The 17,412-nt window shown below is 38.0% G+C and overlaps 1 protein-coding gene across 4 annotated transcripts in view; it reads left to right on the top strand.

Annotated features, from left to right (window-relative positions):
- The window catches only part of SCAF11 (SR-related CTD associated factor 11), a 45,231-nt gene extending 31,102 nt beyond the window's left edge, over positions 1 to 14,129 (top strand). For 3 of the 4 annotated variants that reach the window (XM_032187851.1, XM_032187859.1, XM_032187867.1), the window contains exons 9-15: positions 168 to 257; positions 1,481 to 1,587; positions 5,602 to 8,160; positions 9,858 to 10,201; positions 12,770 to 12,988; positions 13,378 to 13,497; positions 13,851 to 14,129. In XM_032187851.1, the coding sequence (XP_032043742.1) occupies positions 168 to 257; positions 1,481 to 1,587; positions 5,602 to 8,160; positions 9,858 to 10,201; positions 12,770 to 12,988; positions 13,378 to 13,497; positions 13,851 to 13,979 (3,568 nt within the window). In that variant the 3' untranslated portion in view covers positions 13,980 to 14,129. The remainder of the gene's footprint in view (positions 1 to 167; positions 258 to 1,480; positions 1,588 to 5,601; positions 8,161 to 9,857; positions 10,202 to 12,769; positions 12,989 to 13,377; positions 13,498 to 13,850) is intronic. The other variant, XM_032187875.1, reaches the window with a different exon arrangement.
- The last annotated feature ends 3,283 nt before the right edge of the window (positions 14,130 to 17,412 follow it).

Here is a 17,412-nt window from a genome sequence, read left to right as displayed (position 1 = left end):
TTTGGGACTTCTCTTATATTTACTTTTCCCTCTAAACCATATACCTGTATACTTTCATGGTAACTGTTGAAAGTTGTAAGATGTAAAAATTAGTAACTGATAGAAGAAGTTATTGAAATACAAAATCAGACAAGGTTATTCTAAATGGCATGAAATTTGTATTTTAGTACAGAATTCACAGAAGTCAATGCAGTGATCAGGCAGAAGAGACAAGAACTGGAATTGTCATGTTCATCTGCGCTTGCTAGAGTTGAAAGGTACAAGTTTTGTATTCATAGTGCAATGGATTATAATGTATTACTTCAAGTTTGGAATTTGATTAAATTCAAATTGCTTTTCAGGTAGAATATCATTTGATCGTAAAACTAAACTATGTTTGTGTGTAAGTTGCTAATCTTTTGTATTTGCTGCATGCTATTTTTATGTAAATAGTTTCTGTATATTGTGCTTTTTTGATACTTATGATGAGCATAGCAACTCCATCTACTTATGCATCTTTGACACTTTTTCACAGAAATGAGAGCTTAAATGTATTTTCTGTTACTTAGAAGGTACTGTAAATGTGTTTTTTAAATTATTTCTATCATTAGAATCAGACTATATTTGCATTACTTGAAGATTGATTCTGATTCCCTTTTACCCACACTTCCTTCATGGGTTGGTTTTGACACTCTTCTGTAAGAGGAATTTTATCAAATAAAACAGAACATAAAATTATTTTTTTTGTCAGAGAGCAGATGAGTGTTAAAAAGTATTCTGAGTGTGTTTTCGTGAATATAAGACAAAAGCATAAAAACAGATGTAAAAAAAAAATGTTTGTCAGTGATATTAATTTCATTACATACCTCTGGCATAAAGCAGACCAAAGAAAATAGAGTAAGTAAAGGAGATTTTTAATTAAAATTTAAAATGGCATGTAGGATTTAAATAACGAGTGGGTTTGTTTTTTACAGATGTTTTTCTTTACGGGAAGTTCCATTCCAATTTAGTGGTAATTTAAAAATTCTTTTTTCCACCAGGTTTGTTCTTCTGGTGTGGGAGTCTGAATCAACACATTTAGTGTGCTTAAAAAGAAAAAAAAAAAAAAGTGACTAAATTAATGTGACCTGTAGACTGTTTCTCATTCTTTCTGCAGAAAAGGCAGTTCTTCCACTGAAGTGCTAGATCAGTGTTCAGGATTTTATTTCCAGTAGGTATAGCCTACTGATTTGGAGTAGGCTGCTTGTTACAGTTCAGTTTGACTTTGAAGAAAGCCAAATATATGTTCCTTCGACATAGCATACTTTCTTCAAACTGTTTAAGTAGATTAGGCCTTAATGTAAGCTTGAAAGAAGGAGACTTTTGTTCTCTATTGGCTTTGACTGTCTCTTCAACTGTAATGGAGCAGGAAGTGTCATGCTTGTGTAATGGTTTTGTGCATTGTTTCTAAAACTTCCTACAAACAACTAAAACAACTAATGTTAATGATTTTATTTTCCAGAATTCCTTTAATGTCTTACGGAGCTGAAGCTGAGACCTTTCTTATTACTTCTACTACAGTGGCAGGGACAATTCTTCCAGCAAATATTAGGCCTTTGGAAAACTTTGGTAAACTTTTTTTTTTTTGTAAGTTTTATTTATAGCTAATGTGGAGTAGTATTACAACATGATTCTCAGAAGTCAAAGCATGTAGTTATAGTTAAAAGGGGAAAAAATATGTTTTGATGCAGTTTGGTATTTGAAAACCAGCTGACCTATTTCTGAAATCAGAATATAAAACATGAACCAGCCACTCCAAGAACAAGTATTTTATTTAACTTAGTTCTCTTCCTAAATTCAAAATTTTCTTTCATGTTGCAACTCTTCCTATTAAGTCTAAATTACATTTTGATACTTTTGAGTTGCTTGACATATTTTAGTGGTATACATACATACATTGTGGTATACTGTGTAACAAACTATTTCCTGATGGAGAAGAACAGTCAGGAAGCTGCAGTATATGCATCTGTTTCAGTATGCCTGAAAGCTTTATAGGGCAAAAACGTGAAGGATGCCAGGATCTGGCAGGAATGTAGTAGAAGACAAGATATAGAAAGAATTAGCTTTCTCCAGTTGCTTTAACTGCCTGTCTCTCCGTACTCATCAAGAATGTAGATTCTCTTCCCACTGGCTGCACAAATTCAAAGAAATGGAAACAAAGGGGTGCTGTTTTTAAGGCCAGAGATAATGCCTTCTTTGAATTTGGAATTATACTACTTTCATTTTACTAGTAGGCAAAGAGGCAGGAGAGATTTGGGTCTCTTTTGGCCTACTTGAATTGAGGAAGTGAATTGTGGGAAAGAAGTAGAAGGATGATGGAAAAGATACTTTATTAATTAATATTATGCATTCTTGTTAAAGGTACTTGTTTCACTTCCCCATTTGCCAGTGAAAAATTGATAGGTTACTTCCTCAGGCCTCTGAGTTTTGGCAGTGCAATTTACTGATGCTTAACTGTTTCTGGTTTTAGTAGTCATAAGCGTATATGCTAGCTCCTCCAACTTGATTTTTCCTTTCCCATTCTCACTTATACAGTCAGGCTTCTTTGTTAGTATGTACCGGAAGAAAAGAAAAATCTTGCTAGATGAAGAGTATTTAAATTAACTTCCAATTAGTTTGCAACATTAGACTACTTAGAACATATAATTAATTGCCATTGATAATTTCTGTAATTGATGTGCAAATAGTGATAATGTTGTCAACTCCTAATGCAGAACATGAAAATAAATCCCTTACATTGCCTTTTGAAAGGAGGAGGAGATTTTGAATCTGAATCTTTCCAGGGAAAGAAAAGAAAAATATTTTAGATTTGAACTGAAATTAATTCTTCATTTTTCTTGGTTAGAACTTAAATACTTAAAAGACAAAATGGAATGCTTATCTTACAAAGGTGTGATTTTTTTTTAAATGTAAAATTACCATGCTAAAAAGACAAAGCAAATAAATTCTTAAGATATTTTGTATATTTCCAAATGTTTTTGCCACATCTGAACCAGAGTTCAGATGTTTGATGTATATAAGTATATCACTTATACTGTGGACAAAGTGAAAAAGACACTAAAATATGTGAACACTAAAATTTTAAGTCATATTCAGATTTGACTTGAAGACTTCCTACCAATAAGGAGTATACAGGAATAAGAGGCAGAGTCTTCAAATTCCCTAGTGAAACTAGTGGATATTGGATGTGAAGATGTCCTTTCAGGATTTGGTCACATTCTGTGAGTGAGTGTTCCTTCCCCATTCAGTTTTTTGTATAGCAGCTTAGGAGACGATAAAGGTGCACAACAAATGCTAAGGACAAAAGCAAGGAGAAACATAACCTGAACACTGTTAAGAGATGCATGGGAAATACATTAAGAAGAAGGGAGCAAGCTCTCCTTTTACAGGAAATATATGAGATGGAAAAAAAAAAAAGGCAGAAGATGGAGGAAACAGGTAACACAGACTTTCTGCAAAGGTGAAAAACAGGAGAGAAATGAAGAAAATAGATAATAGGAAAAAAATGAGAAAATAACCTTGCGACTCTTAGTAAATCGGGCATGAAAAACTGTAGCTTGTTTATACTCCCCTCATCTCTTAGTTATATCTAAAATAGGCAGTTTAGCATCAGAGTGGTAGTTGATAGTTGCTTGCAAAGTTGTCCAAAGAGGCATACAAGTACCACTGGTCATAAAGCTATGACCTAAATCTTTTTGGTAGATGCTGCAGTTTTTTACATGCTCTTAGCACGTAAATACCTTGTTTAGTAATTCGACCTAAAAATACATTACTGAATCTACAAATTCTGTTATGACTTAGGCTGACATTATACAGTTCTTATGCATGATTAAAGTACTTTAAAATAAAGATTTGTTGAGCTGAAACAGTTTGTCCAAGTGCAAAGTTTGTGAACGTTGTTTCTTTAAAATTTTACAAGTAGCAAACTATGCTAAAAAGCTGCTTGTATTTTGCAAGTAGCCTTTGAAACTGCCACAATAATAATTCGCCTTTTAGCTCTGTCAGGATTTCCATGTTTCACTTCTGTTTTGATTTTTTTTTTATTCTTGCAAGTTGATTTCTTCCCCCTTGAAGAAAATTATCACAGATGTTAAGTGACATTACAAATATTTAATATCTGATTTGTTTTCATAGCGATCATAATAGGATTGAAGACATAGTTTGAGACTGCCACATGTGGATGAGTAACTGCTGATTAACCATAGTGTAGTCACTTCCTAGTGTAATTACTGGGGAGGCCGTCATAGTAGATGCTTTAAATAGTGACAGTCATGTAAAACTACTTTAGGAGTTCTCTACTACTCATTTGCTTTTAAATACAAGATACCTTCTATACAATCAATAGTGTTTTTTATTATCTTAAGTGTTAATCTGAGTAGTAGTCATCCAAAACTCCAAATTAGATATGTTTTTCATATTCAGGCGAATTATTGTGGGGAATCTGAATTGCTGTGTAGACACAGGACAAAGACGAGATTATTACAGTACTGTGCTCTTTTCTAGCCTTTTAAAGGCTAGTGAGGTGCTTGTGGAGTTAATTCTCTTAAAATGATCAAATTGCGTTTATATTTAATAGACAGATTTATGTTTTTGATTCTGCTAACAAAGTAGTAAGCTGTAGAAAGAGGATTTTGTGCTGTTTTGTCTTACTCTTTTTATATAAACTATTTAAGAATACGTAAAATAAAATTTGGAGTGAGTTTGTGTTATGTGATAAATTAGTTTCTATAGATTTTGCAATTAATCTTAGATAAACGTAAGTTTCTACTATTTGTGTATAAAAGTGAAGCTGTCAAGAGAGAATTTAAACAGCAAATTCTTGATGCTTTCTGAAGTCTACACCAAGTATAAAACAAATTAATGGACATCTCAAATTAATATAGTTCCAAAATCAGTATTAAATTTAAATATATTTTTTCTATTATGATTTAATCTTAAATTAAGACTCTGCCTTGTAGCAGAGTTTGTCCATTTTGCCATGGAGTGTGCACAGCCTTTCTTAAAATCTGCGACTGAGTTTACAAAATCTGATTACAGACCTTGTAGAGAATCATATTGACACTGGCACTTCTGATCAACATGCAATCCTTCACTGATGATGGCCATTTGAAAATCTTACTGGAGTATTGAGCTTCACTTGTGTAGTATTGACACTTGACTGCCAACAGGGCCTGAATGTTACGACAGGAATTTGTATATTCTAGCAATGTCAGGTGTTTAGTTTGTTGCTTTTCTAATGGTTTAAATGCTGGCTGCCTTTGAATATCAATACTTTTATATCAATAGTAGTTTAATTGTGATTGCAGATGCTGTCCATGTATGTATGCCTCTGAATGTGCCTTCAGATGTCTAACATGTCACTTTGTTAGCTTGATTCTGCTCTTTAAAGAGAGTCAGTCTTTACTGGGGTTTGGGGGGGACACCTGGTATTTAGCTACTTAAGCTCTGGCGGTATTTCATACTGACTCTTACACTGCATTATATGAGAGTATCTGTTTAAGGGGAGAACATAAAATTATGTTCTTAACTCTGTTTATGTAAATGGTCATTATTAAACTTTAATGTATTTTGCTTTATCTTTAGGCAAAGGATATGCTGTTGCATGTACCCAAGAAGGAGAAGAGAAAAAACAAGCTTCAGGTTCGTCTGGCACTAGGGGAGCTAGAAGGAAAGCAGTTAATACTACTCCTAGAAGAAGGTCTGCACGGAACACTAAAAACGAGACTCTGGGTCAGTCTCGGAGCTCACCTCGGTCAAGCAGTTCTGGATGCAGTGCCCCTGATGGCAACAACCAGCCTCTGAATAAATCTTCTTTAGAATCAGAGAAAGCTCTTCCAAAACGAAAGTCTAAAAGAATAGTTAAACAACAAACACCTCTGGCTAAAAAGAAACTGAGAAGTTCTGCACGTTCTGAAAAGTCATCCAGTGATTCAGTAGATGATGACGACACTGCTGAGTCTGAAGCAGTTCAAACAGTAGATAAAGACCAGCAGTCAGATAATGAAAGCAGTAGTGCAAGCCTTCCACAGAAAAATGATGCAGAAACAGAATCTGCCAATGGACTGGAAAGCTGTAATGAACATACGGAAACTGAGGAAACTACAGGAGAACATGGCAAAGATGAAGACACTTCAGGCGATGCAGATACAAGTTTTTCAGTCCAAGAACCTCCAGTACTAACTTCAGGGGGAGAAAGTCAGGAATTTGAAGTAAAAGGTCTCACTGAAAAAAATGTAGATCTTAAGAATCAGGATGTTTGTGAAAACACTATGAAACAAATGGAAATAAGAGCTAGTTCCACAGATGAGGTATGTGACCATGCAACATCTGAAAAATCAGATCAGATATTGTGCAGTCCTCAAAGTGAATTACCGGAGAACATAGATACTTTGACAAAAGTACAACAGTCAATAGATAGTCCAGAAAATGAATTGCTGGAGTATCCTAAACCTTTGGAACAAGATCAGCCGTTAGAGAGCCCCAGAAGTAAATTGCAAGAACATACGGAAGCCGCAGAAATAGATGATTCAGGGGCAGAAGAAAAAACAGAACATACAGAAGCTGTAGAAGTAGATGATTCTGGGGCAGAAGAAAAAACAGTAGAAGACTGTGCAAGTACAAATATTCAAAGCTTTAAAACTGTTCAAGACAAAGAACCAGATACATTAATAAGCAATACTCCTACAGACAGTACATCAGAACAATCCTTGAATGAGAAGACCGTACCAGAAGGTGAAGAGAGTAGAACTTCGGAGTCACCTCAGGTAAATGCTGAACACAAACATTTTGGAGAAGATAACAATGAAATGATACCAATGGATTGCGACTCATTTTGCAGTGACCAGAACGAGCCTCACATTGAACAGTTGCCACCGGCTGAAACGACAGAGCAGGGAGAAATGGACTCCGTAGGATGTGATGCAGCAAACTGTACATCAGTTTCAGGGCCTTCTGATGAAAAAGATGAAACTGTTCCTCAAGAAAAAGAGTGTCAGTCAGAACTCAAAAAAGACAAAAAGACTCGAACAAGAAGGTCTAGATTTCACTCTCCATCAACAACTTGGTCTCCTTCTAGAAGAGAAGGCAGGAAATCTCAATCACCGTCTCCTAAAAGGGAGAGAACCATAGACAGGAGCTCCCGATCACCAAAGAAGGAAACTGTTAGAGAGGGAAGGAGATCTTTATCTAGGTCTCCAAAAAGAGAGGCACTCAAAGATGAGAAAAAAGCGCCATCTCGATCTCCAAAGAGGGAGAATGTCAGGGAAAGCAGGAGATCATCTTCTCGGTCAAGAACTAGGGATTCATCTCCAAGGCAAAAATCTAGATCTCGAAGCAGTGATAGAGATAGTCAAAGAAGAGATCGTGATAGAGAGAGAAGAAACAGGAGATGGTCTAGGTCCCGGTCACGATCTAGGTCGAGATCACGATCTAGGACAAGAAATAAAGGGTTTTCGTCCTCTAGAAATGAGAGGGATGGTCATTCACCTCGATGGAAAGAGAGATGGGCAAATGACAGCTGGAGGAGTCCCAGAGGAAATGATCGATACAGAAGAAGTGATCAAGAGAAACAGAACGAAAATCTTAAAGAGAAGGACAATACAGAAAAAAACAGTGATGAACAATGTTCTTCAGACAAGCGGAGGAATGATTGTCCAGACTGGGTAATGGAAAGGATAAATTCTGTACCTGAGGGCAGGAACAGAGAGAGAGACAAACCACATTGGGAAGATAGCAGACATGATAATTCAGGACACGGTTGGAATAAAAACTTCGGTTCAGGTTGGATTCCAAATCGAGGGAGAGGTCACCGTGGCAGAGGTGGACGTGGCAGAGGCGGTTTCATGTATGGAGACCAGAGTGAAAATCACTGGCAAAACAGAAAACCTCTCTCAGGGAACTCAAATGGTTCTGGGAATGAATCTACAAGGTTCTCAGAACATCAGCCATACAAACATAAGAATGAGCAGGATTATTCTTTTGATACACCTGCTGATAGATCTGGGTGGACATCTGCCTCCAGCCGGGCTGTGAGAAAGACTTTACCTGCTGATGTGCAGAATTATTATTCAAGAAGAGGACGAAATTCTCCAAGCCCACAGTCTGGATGGGGAATGAGACAAGAAGAGGAGACACCTGAACAAGGTATTCCTAGATTTAAAAGAAAGGTTGGTTGCAGATTCAGTAGATAAGTAAAATTCTATTCATGTTGTCTTCATAGTTGTTTAGTTCTTCAAAATAAACTGGGATGAATTTGTGATCACTTTGCAATATGTGTGTATGGTACATATAGCATCTGCCCACGTTTTAAAAAAGGAATTTTTTTTTCAACAAGATTTGCAATTGACTGTGCAGATCAACAACATAGATTTGTGCTTCTTGCTTCTAAATAAGCTTTTCCCTCTTTATTTTTTTTAAAAAGAGGAGTTTACTAATGCAAAAGTACTTTAGCATTAAAAAACTACTTTAGCATTAAAATTCCTCTAAATTCCAAATGTCAGTCTAGTTGTTGTTGTTTTTTATTATTTTTGAGTATTTTACAACTAAAAGGTAGCTCCCTAATAGAAATAAACTTTTTGGTAGAAAATCAGTTGACTGTAGTTGAGACAGGTTCTAAATAGCTAAGAAGACATCCACAGATCGTTAATGCTCTGAAGTAAATGGCACGTGTGAATTGTATTTAAAAATCATAAAATCCAGTTGTAAAAGCAACAACACTTGTCCTTTCCCATTGTCATCTTGCTTTCTTTCATTCTATGTATTCTGCTTTTCAAAGGTAACTGCATCAAAGGCTTCTTAGTTTTAAGGAAGCTTTGTCAACCTTCAATTTGCTGCAGGAAAATTTATCAAACCTTTAATTGCAAGTACTGTGCGTCTTGTAACATGTTCTATAGTTTGGTAACAGTCATTCTAACTTTTGGAACCTGAAATTCAGATGAGAGCAATACAGTGTTCTCTCAAAACTGGAGCAAGCAGGCTAGGTGTGGGGGGGGGAATAATAATAATAAAAAGAAAACAAACTAAAAAGCAGTGACTTGGGGCACAGAATAAGTTTTTAAGTCCATTTGAATTAGGTGAGAGGGCTCTCCAGGGACGGATTCTGAGGGAAGGGAAATGCATCTGAACCATAACCTATCAACCATTTCTCAGAACCAGTTTCTTGACTTTTTGGATTTCTCGCCGTTTATACCTACATCTTACATTTTAGCTTCTGTTGAAGGTGGAGTGAGATAGTAAAACCATGTTTTTAAAAGAAGTGCCATCCCATGAGGTTATTTTTACTTCCAGGCTATATCTGTTGTACCATTGCAAAGTTTTTGAACAACTCTTTCTGAATATGAATGTTTTTAAAGTTTGTTGAGAGTGATTTATTATTCAGTGAAAACACACAGCATAGTATTTCTGTAGATACCAGAAAAAGCTACAGTGAGTGTGTATAACCTGGGCAAAGAGGAGCAGAAAGCAGTGTATGTGATAACATAAGACTAAACTTCTGAAATTGCAGAATCTGGATAAGTTGAGTTGTGTTGCTGTTCTTCGGGAGAAATCCTGTTTCGTTGTGATGGACCAATTTATTAGGTGTCCTGTGGGAACAAGTAAAGAAAATAAAAATTCAAAATGCAGGCTTCCACAGTAAGCTGACCTTCTTAAACTCAAACTAGTATTTGTCTGGTGATGAGTGCTGTGTGATGAGTGATGTGGTGCAGTATCTTTAAAATACTCAAATAGAGAAATCTCTTTGATACTCTATACTTCGTGAAGAGTTTAGACAAGTGGTTCCACTTTTTGCTTAATAAAATACATATTTTGTTTTACATACGGTCTGGTTTTTCTTTGGACAGATCCAAACCTCAAAGACCAAGGCAACCAGCAAAGTGATGGCTCTCAGTTACCAGTAAATATGATGCAGCAGCAGATGAACGTAATGCCGCAGGTGAACGCACAGCACCAACCCATGAATATGTTTCCGTACCCCGTGGGTGTCCATCCTCCCATGATGAACATGCAACGCAGTCCTTTCAACATCCACCCTCCGATGCCCATGCATCTCCACGCCGGAGTGCCTCTCGTTCAGGTAGCTGCTCCCACAAATTTGTCTCAGGGATTACCTCCGCCTCCACCTCCACCCCCACCATCTCAACAAGTCAACTACATTGCTTCACAGCAAGATGGAAAACAATTGCAGGTATGCTTTATCAGAAGCCTTGGCAAGAGCAGCAATGAGGCAACACATGAGTTAAGGGTTTCTTAAATTTAGTTCTATATACTTGATAAATTTATACTTGCAGTTTCTTTCTCTCTTGCCTGTTCTCTCCCACCCCACATCAAATTTTAAGTGGAAGTATACACAAGGACATGAGAAGTTTTTGGGGGCTGTAGCTTTTAAATAATACATAACACCACAACTGATTTTGTTTGGTTTTGTGGTAATGAGATGTTCCAGCTGGTAATGGAACACTGAAAAATTTATTCAGTACTGTCCCTTGCCCTGTTTCCAGAACTAAGGAGAAAAAGGTAATTTCAAGTTTTCCCCTTCAAAATCGGGGTTTTGCTGGAGAAAATTCTTGAATCCTCTTCCAGCAGTGTGTAGGAAATGACCTCAGCCTCTTTGTTGCAGTTCTCATCCGTTGGGATGTTGTTTGAGAAGAGTAAAATTATCATCAAGTCCTGCATGGCATCGGTTTGTTCCGCACTTCCATTCTCCAGCTGTCACTGCCTCAGCAGCTCCACCACTACCACCCCCACTGCCACATTCTCTGTTGTTTAATCTTTTGAGCCTTTTTGTTAATAAGTTCCAAGTTTTCTCTGGTACCTTTTCCTTGCTGCTTCTTGCCCAGTTCTCCTGGTTTTGTATGCTTTGTTTGAGACCTAACTCTTGCTTCATTTCTCCAGTTTCAAAAACTCGGCTGTGCTTGGGGCAGACCAGACCAACTCTTTGTGCCTTCCAAGATAGCTTAAAACAGTCTTTGTGTATGTGAGCTCCTCCTGTACCCAGCTGTTTATATTAGGAGTTTATATATCAGGGGAAGGAAAATGAACAACTTCCAAGAGAATGCATGGCCATGCAAGATGTAATGCCATGTCTGTGATGTACAAAGGGTTCTTAAGGGCTTGACTGAGGTTTGTGCTTTTCTTCTGTTGTAGGCCTCCTGATGTAACCTGAAATGCTTTCCCCTTCCTTCCAAATTAAAAAAAAAAAAAAAAAAAAAAAAAATTCTAGAATAACAAGTTCTAAACCTTTGTTTTTATGCAATGCCTCTGGAAAAAAAAAATAATTGAAATGAATTGATAAATGGCTAACATACTTTTTTCACTCTCAACTGCTGTTGACCGTTCATACCCACATAGGAAAAACAAACAAAAACCTAAGTACCATGGGGAATACTTTAATAGTGAAAGTAAAACAGTAAGGTACTGTTTGAATTAAAATGGTTGTAGATTCTTTGTTGATTTCATTTGTGCCTGCTGTCTGTAATTAAAATATTTTCACAGTTGGAAATCCCGTATGTTTTATTTCTAAAATGTAGGAAGGCAGAGTGCAGGCTGTGAACCTCTGCAAAATTTACCATCTAGTGCAGCAATAGGTACGATTGTATAGCAATTGTGTACTGCTCCAAAATACAGGTATGTGTTAAGAAAGCCCCTGGTATATCTGTTGCTGTTATCTTTTGTGGAATGGTGTCCGTGAACCTGAACGTTCGTGGGGAGTTCCTGCTGCTTTTCCTTTGAGCTTGCATTGAGTAAGTCCGTGGTGGTAGCACAATTACAGATTAACAAATACTTCAGGGCTCCAAGCTTTCCTGCCTTGTTCAAAGGAAGACGAAGATGGAGAACTGGCAAGGTTTAGTGTACTGATTATAGCAGTTTGATTATCTGCCTCTTTTCCCAGGATTTCAATCAAATAATTTTTTTTCATCTAGATACACGCAGACTTGAAAAAAGTAATGCTGATTACTTGGGGTGGGACGGGGAAGAAGCATTTAGGGTAGCCTGCCAGAAACATTCCTGGCTTTTGCTAAAAACAGTCTCCATTTGAGTTGCCAAGATCTACTTCATTTCTCAATTTCTGAAGAAATTGAGAAACTGAACAGTGTTCATGGTACCCTTTGGTGATGTTTGGAAATGTGTAGTAAATGGCTTTTCCTTAAGAACAGACCCTGGTGCTTCAGCTAGCATTTTACCTCCCTTGCGTTAGGCCGTAGGTGTTTACATGTTTGAAATTCACATGGAAGTTAAAGCCAGTGACAAACATGACAATGAATGTTTTCAAAGCAGTGTAACTATAAGACATGAATGCAGGCATGTGTTAAGGGTTTGGTTTTTTTTTTTTGTATGTATGTATGTTTAGGTGGTGACTTTTTTATTTTTTGACGTTAATCCGATTTACAGCTATGGGCCTCCTATTCTCTCCTGTGACAAAAAGGTTCTGCAGTCATCAGGTTCCTTCACCCATGTGCTAACACCTTCCACATCTGCCTGCAGGATGCCATATCACTGGGATCTCCATCAGAGCCAGATTCTAGCAACCACACTGAAAACACAGCGGGTGCCTTATTTCTCATGCTTTTTTTCCCCTTTGAGTAGATCTGGTATCACTTGCGTATCTTCCACAATAATGAACGGCATGGAAATGAGTTGATGAGCCAAAGCGTGTAGCATTTGGTACTTTTTCAATAGCTGCTGAAACATGCAGAAAGATATGTTGTCATACTGAAGGCCAATGTATTTTAACTCCTGATAACTTTTAAAACAGGGTATGCAAAATGCTGCTCATGTGAGTAATAACATGAGTGCTCCAGCCTTGCCTGCGCCAACAGCAGTCCTGGGAAACATGGGAACAGTTCAGGGACCAAGTTCTGGTAATGCAACGTCATCAAGTCACGTCAAAAGCTCTAATCCAGCTGCAAAACCGGGAGAAAACAAAGCAAGTGTGACAGTGGAAGCCACCGCAGATAGCTCAAAGAAGGACCAGGCAAGTTCAAAGTTGTCCATATACGCACATACATTTTGAGATACTAAAAATATGACTGATAGTACCTCTTCTCTGTGTATCTTTTAATCCTGTCATCTCTGTGATACTTTTGTCACAGCTCCAGGCTACAACAAACAGGGAATTGACTCTTTTTAGAGTAGTCGTTTTTAAGGCAGTACTGTTATGGATATTACTGTAATTGCTGTGGGACAACATTACGTTCTTAATAAAACATAGGCAGCTCTCACAAGTGCTGGAATATGAGTAAGGGAACATAGTTTTCGAGTCTTTTATAGTAATTTTTATCTGTTAAGTTTTAATTTGTGATTGACTATGAGATTATTTACGCAGGTGTTAAAAAATAATACTCCAGTTTTGTTTTTCATCAGAAATTGTTAATTCAAGAAAAAGCAGCACAGGAGGTCAAGCTGGCTATTAAGCCTTTCTACCAAAATAAAGACATCACGAAGGAAGAATATAAAGAAATTGTGCGGAAAGCTGTGGATAAAGTAAGTTGATCTGTTAACAAAATCTGAAATGCGTATGTTTCAGTTGAGGCAGGCTTGGGGTGGGTTTTCTGACCACATGGGAACTACTGGTGGTTGCTGTGGGGAGGGTGGGGGGGAACAGGAAAAGCAAAAATACCTTTGTCTGTCTTCTCCTACAAGGTGAAGGAGCTCTTGTGGATATGTAATTTATTGATGGAAAGAGTTGAATGGGAATTAGGAAGTACTTGGGAAGTTTTGACGATTTCCAGAGTTACTCTGAGATGTAGAAACCTGGGGTACTGGGAAAATAAATATGAAGCAACAGCAAATCAACAAATGGATTTCAAACATGTTTTTCTTTAAAACTGTTGTAGGTTTGTCATAGCAAGAGCGGAGAAGTTAATTCTGCGAAAGTGGCCAATCTAGTGAAAGCGTATGTAGACAAATACAAACATTCTCGGAAGAAAAATCCAGAAGAGGCAGTCTCCTGTGACAGGAAATAGAACACATTTTCAGTTTTTAATTTTATTCTATCTGCAAAGTGCAATTTCAACATAAACCGTTAACTGAAATCTGTACATGACAGTGATTTATATCTGCTTTTGATAAAATTATTTTTCAATGTAGTATATAATGTTTTGTTTAAAGAAATATAGATCTACAGGGCAACTTCTTTATTCCTTTTTAAAAACAGATGTCTAAAAAAGTAAAAGGTGTAAAGAAGAATCATTAGGAATGTACGATTGTGTGGATACTTAGGTGTACAGCATTTTGACTTGAATAACAGTGCATTAAATTAGAAACTTCTGTCTAAGTACATTGGTTTTGGAACAGGTATGTACAGTACATGTAATCAGTCAGATTAATTTTTTTCTTTTGATTTCTCCCTAATTATAGCAAAGATAAAATAATGTATTGCCTTGACAGATACTTCTAGCGTTAACTGGACAGGCTGAATGCAGGGGTCACAATGTGTATATAAAAAGGCACATGGAGTTCTCTGAACAGAAGAACTGTTTAGATTTTTAAAAGAAAAATCATAAACAGTGAAATTCAGTGCCCAAAATCATGGGCACTGTGCCATCTGTTGTAACACCAAATAAAAGTTATGCTGCTTGGTTTTGTTTGTGATGTTTTTCAATTTGTTTCAAGGTAGTGGGGATGAACTTGATCGATTTTTATGTGCTGAAAGCCCTCAATCACTACACACTGACAACCCCAGTTCCTGTCTAATCCTGCCCGTAGCTAGTGAAACAGTGTAGGGAGTTGCTCTGTGTTGGATGTTCAGATGCACGAACCAGTTTCTTGTTACTTCACGTAGGATCAAGAAAGCAGGGATTTGTCTCCAGGTTGCCAGTTGATCAGAGGCTGACAGTTGTGCCAGGCTTGGCTGTGTAATGCTTGCCCTTGTTAGCTAGGGACGTAGCATGGATTGCCAAACTGCTATCACTGAAAATGCACAATGTGAAGTCAAGTGCAGCAGCTTTTGTTTCCCTGACCACTTTTCTACAGAGAGGTTCGTAGAGGTACCACAAGCATTTTAAAAGCAGATCCAGGGTTATGAGAAGTGCTAGAGGAATGCTTACCCCTAATGTAGCACATGCTTTACTGAGATCACAGCAGGGAGATTGCTGAAATACTGAGACAAATACGAGCCCCTTTTGGGAAAAATAGCTTGGGATCCTTCCAGCTCAGAGTAGGGAAGAAACCTTTCTCTGGGATTTACTCTGGGATAGGAAGACTTTCCCTTTCTCTGAGGGTACAGTGAAAACTTCAGCGCTGCCCCTTCAGTCCTGCTGCGTGGTAACAACCTTTAGTGTTGGCTCAGCCTGACAAAGGTCTCCTGGCCCAAAAGCATGAATAAACATCCTGACACAAAGTATTGATAGAGGTTTTTGATAATTGTTCTCCTAGTAACCAGTAGTTCCTCAAGTTAACTTTTCTAGACAGAAAACTCAGTCTTACCTCCTAAGCAGCTTCTGCAGAAGCCTGAGAATGAGCTAAGGGATAGACACCCATGTACACACACGTGGCTATATACGGAGAGAGATCTGTACAAATGTGATGTTTGTCACAGCAGTTGATCACTTGGTTTTAACTGTAACTTTCTGCAGACTTAACGAAGCATCTGACTGTCTATATTTATTTTTGTGTGCCTAAATGAAAATGCTATGTAAATTAGAGACTGCTATAATACATTTTCTACAGTCAAGACAGGCTTTAGATTTTTCAAAATATTCAGTTTTACACTGTGGTAGCAATTTGTATGATCTCTTGAACTATTTTAAGCTAAAATTGGTTAGCACTTTTTGAAAAATGTAGCAAATTGCTATGTCTATCCTGGTTTATCACGCCGTGCGTACTTATTTTTATTACATTTTACTTCTCCGAATTTTTGGATTTTTAATGACTTTTTATATATCTTTTTACTCTATACAGTTGAGCCTTGCTATAAAGCTCCTTTCAGGAGCCAGATACGTGTTCGTGTCTCGTTTTTCTTGTAGAGGAGAGGTGGAAGTTGGGTGGGAAGGAAGGATGGAGTGCACAAACGAGAGCTGCTCCTGGCTGGCTGATCAGCCATCACATGCTGCCGTGTTGTTGGGGCAGTGACTGTAGTGATGCTCCTCTGTATTTCAAAACGTTAATGAAGAATATGGGATAGATTAGAATGTGATTAGTGACTTTATTTTTTAGAGTGAAATTATTCAGAACTTACCAGAAAATATGCAGTTCGCTACAATTTCTATGCTGAATTTAAAAAAACAAAAATGACAAAATGCATTGCCTTAATACATAGACTCTCCTATTCTTCCTGAGGAGCAGTACGGTCTCTGTTGGTGTGACTGCCTGAGAAGGCACGTACTTTAACCCTGTAGTCATGTTTTTGTTAAAATAGTGTGAGAGCTGTATTTCTATTTATTGAAACTCCTTGTACTACATGCACTAGTACTGAAGGCAAGCGATGGGAATGCACAGTGCACCTGCTGCCCCTGGGGTATCAGTAATTCATTCAATCCAAATTGCCTCGAGGTAAATAATGACAAAACTGTATACTTTCTGTGAACTTATGCAAATGATAAGGATTTTCCTTGCACTCCTTCCACTGTCTCACTGTGCATGCTGCTTGAATGTCTCATCCTAAAGATGTGTCTTAGGAGCACAGTGGCTGTCCGAAGCCCATGATACGGTGTTTGTAGCAGAAGGCTGGAGTGCTGTCTACTGAAAAAAATACTCTAAGAACTAGTTTTGTGTAGTGCTTAACATTTTCTAATAAATTCTTTTCACTAAGCTGGCAGTTGCCTGTGTTTGGTCTTCAATGATTCTGGCTCAAGTGGTTTAATTCAGAAGGCAGTATTAATTGCTATTACTTCTATACCTGTGCATACTTAATCTTGTTTGTGTTGTCTGGGCTCCCCCTCCTCTTCCCCACTCTTTGTTTTCAATTACCCTGCCCTCACCCTGCCTTGTCTGCCTGAAGATGCTGCGAGCTGAAGAGAAATAAATGCATGTGGCAAAATGTTCGTGTACTGAACTGCCGCAGTGGTGACTCCAGGCACTGGTTATTGCCAGGCAAGGCCAGGACTCAAACCTGTCCCACGTGCTGGCTGGTGGGAGCACTGAACAAAGGGCTTGGTGCAAACAGCCCCTGGGGAACCTAGCACGCGATGGGTGGGAGCTTCATTCCAAGCACCTCCTTACTTTCTGGGACTATGCCTGCTGTACTTCCCGAAGTGCCTCCCCAGGTACATGCAGACATTGTCACAGGGCTTGTGCAAGAGCCTCCTGTTGAAGGCGGCTGCCTGCCTGCTGTGTGAGGTTCAGAGAAGCTTTGTTAGATTCTGGCTGTTAGGGCTGGGTGATCACAGACTCATTAAGGTTGGGAAAGCCCTCCAAGCTCATCTGGTCCAACCATCCCTCACAACCAATGACACCCAC

This window comes from Aythya fuligula, chromosome 1, assembly GCF_009819795.1.
Source record: "Aythya fuligula isolate bAytFul2 chromosome 1, bAytFul2.pri, whole genome shotgun sequence".
NCBI classification, from domain to species: Eukaryota; Metazoa; Chordata; class Aves; order Anseriformes; family Anatidae; genus Aythya; species Aythya fuligula.
Note: the sequence above shows the minus strand (reverse complement) of the source record. Positions and strands in the feature narration are given on the sequence as shown.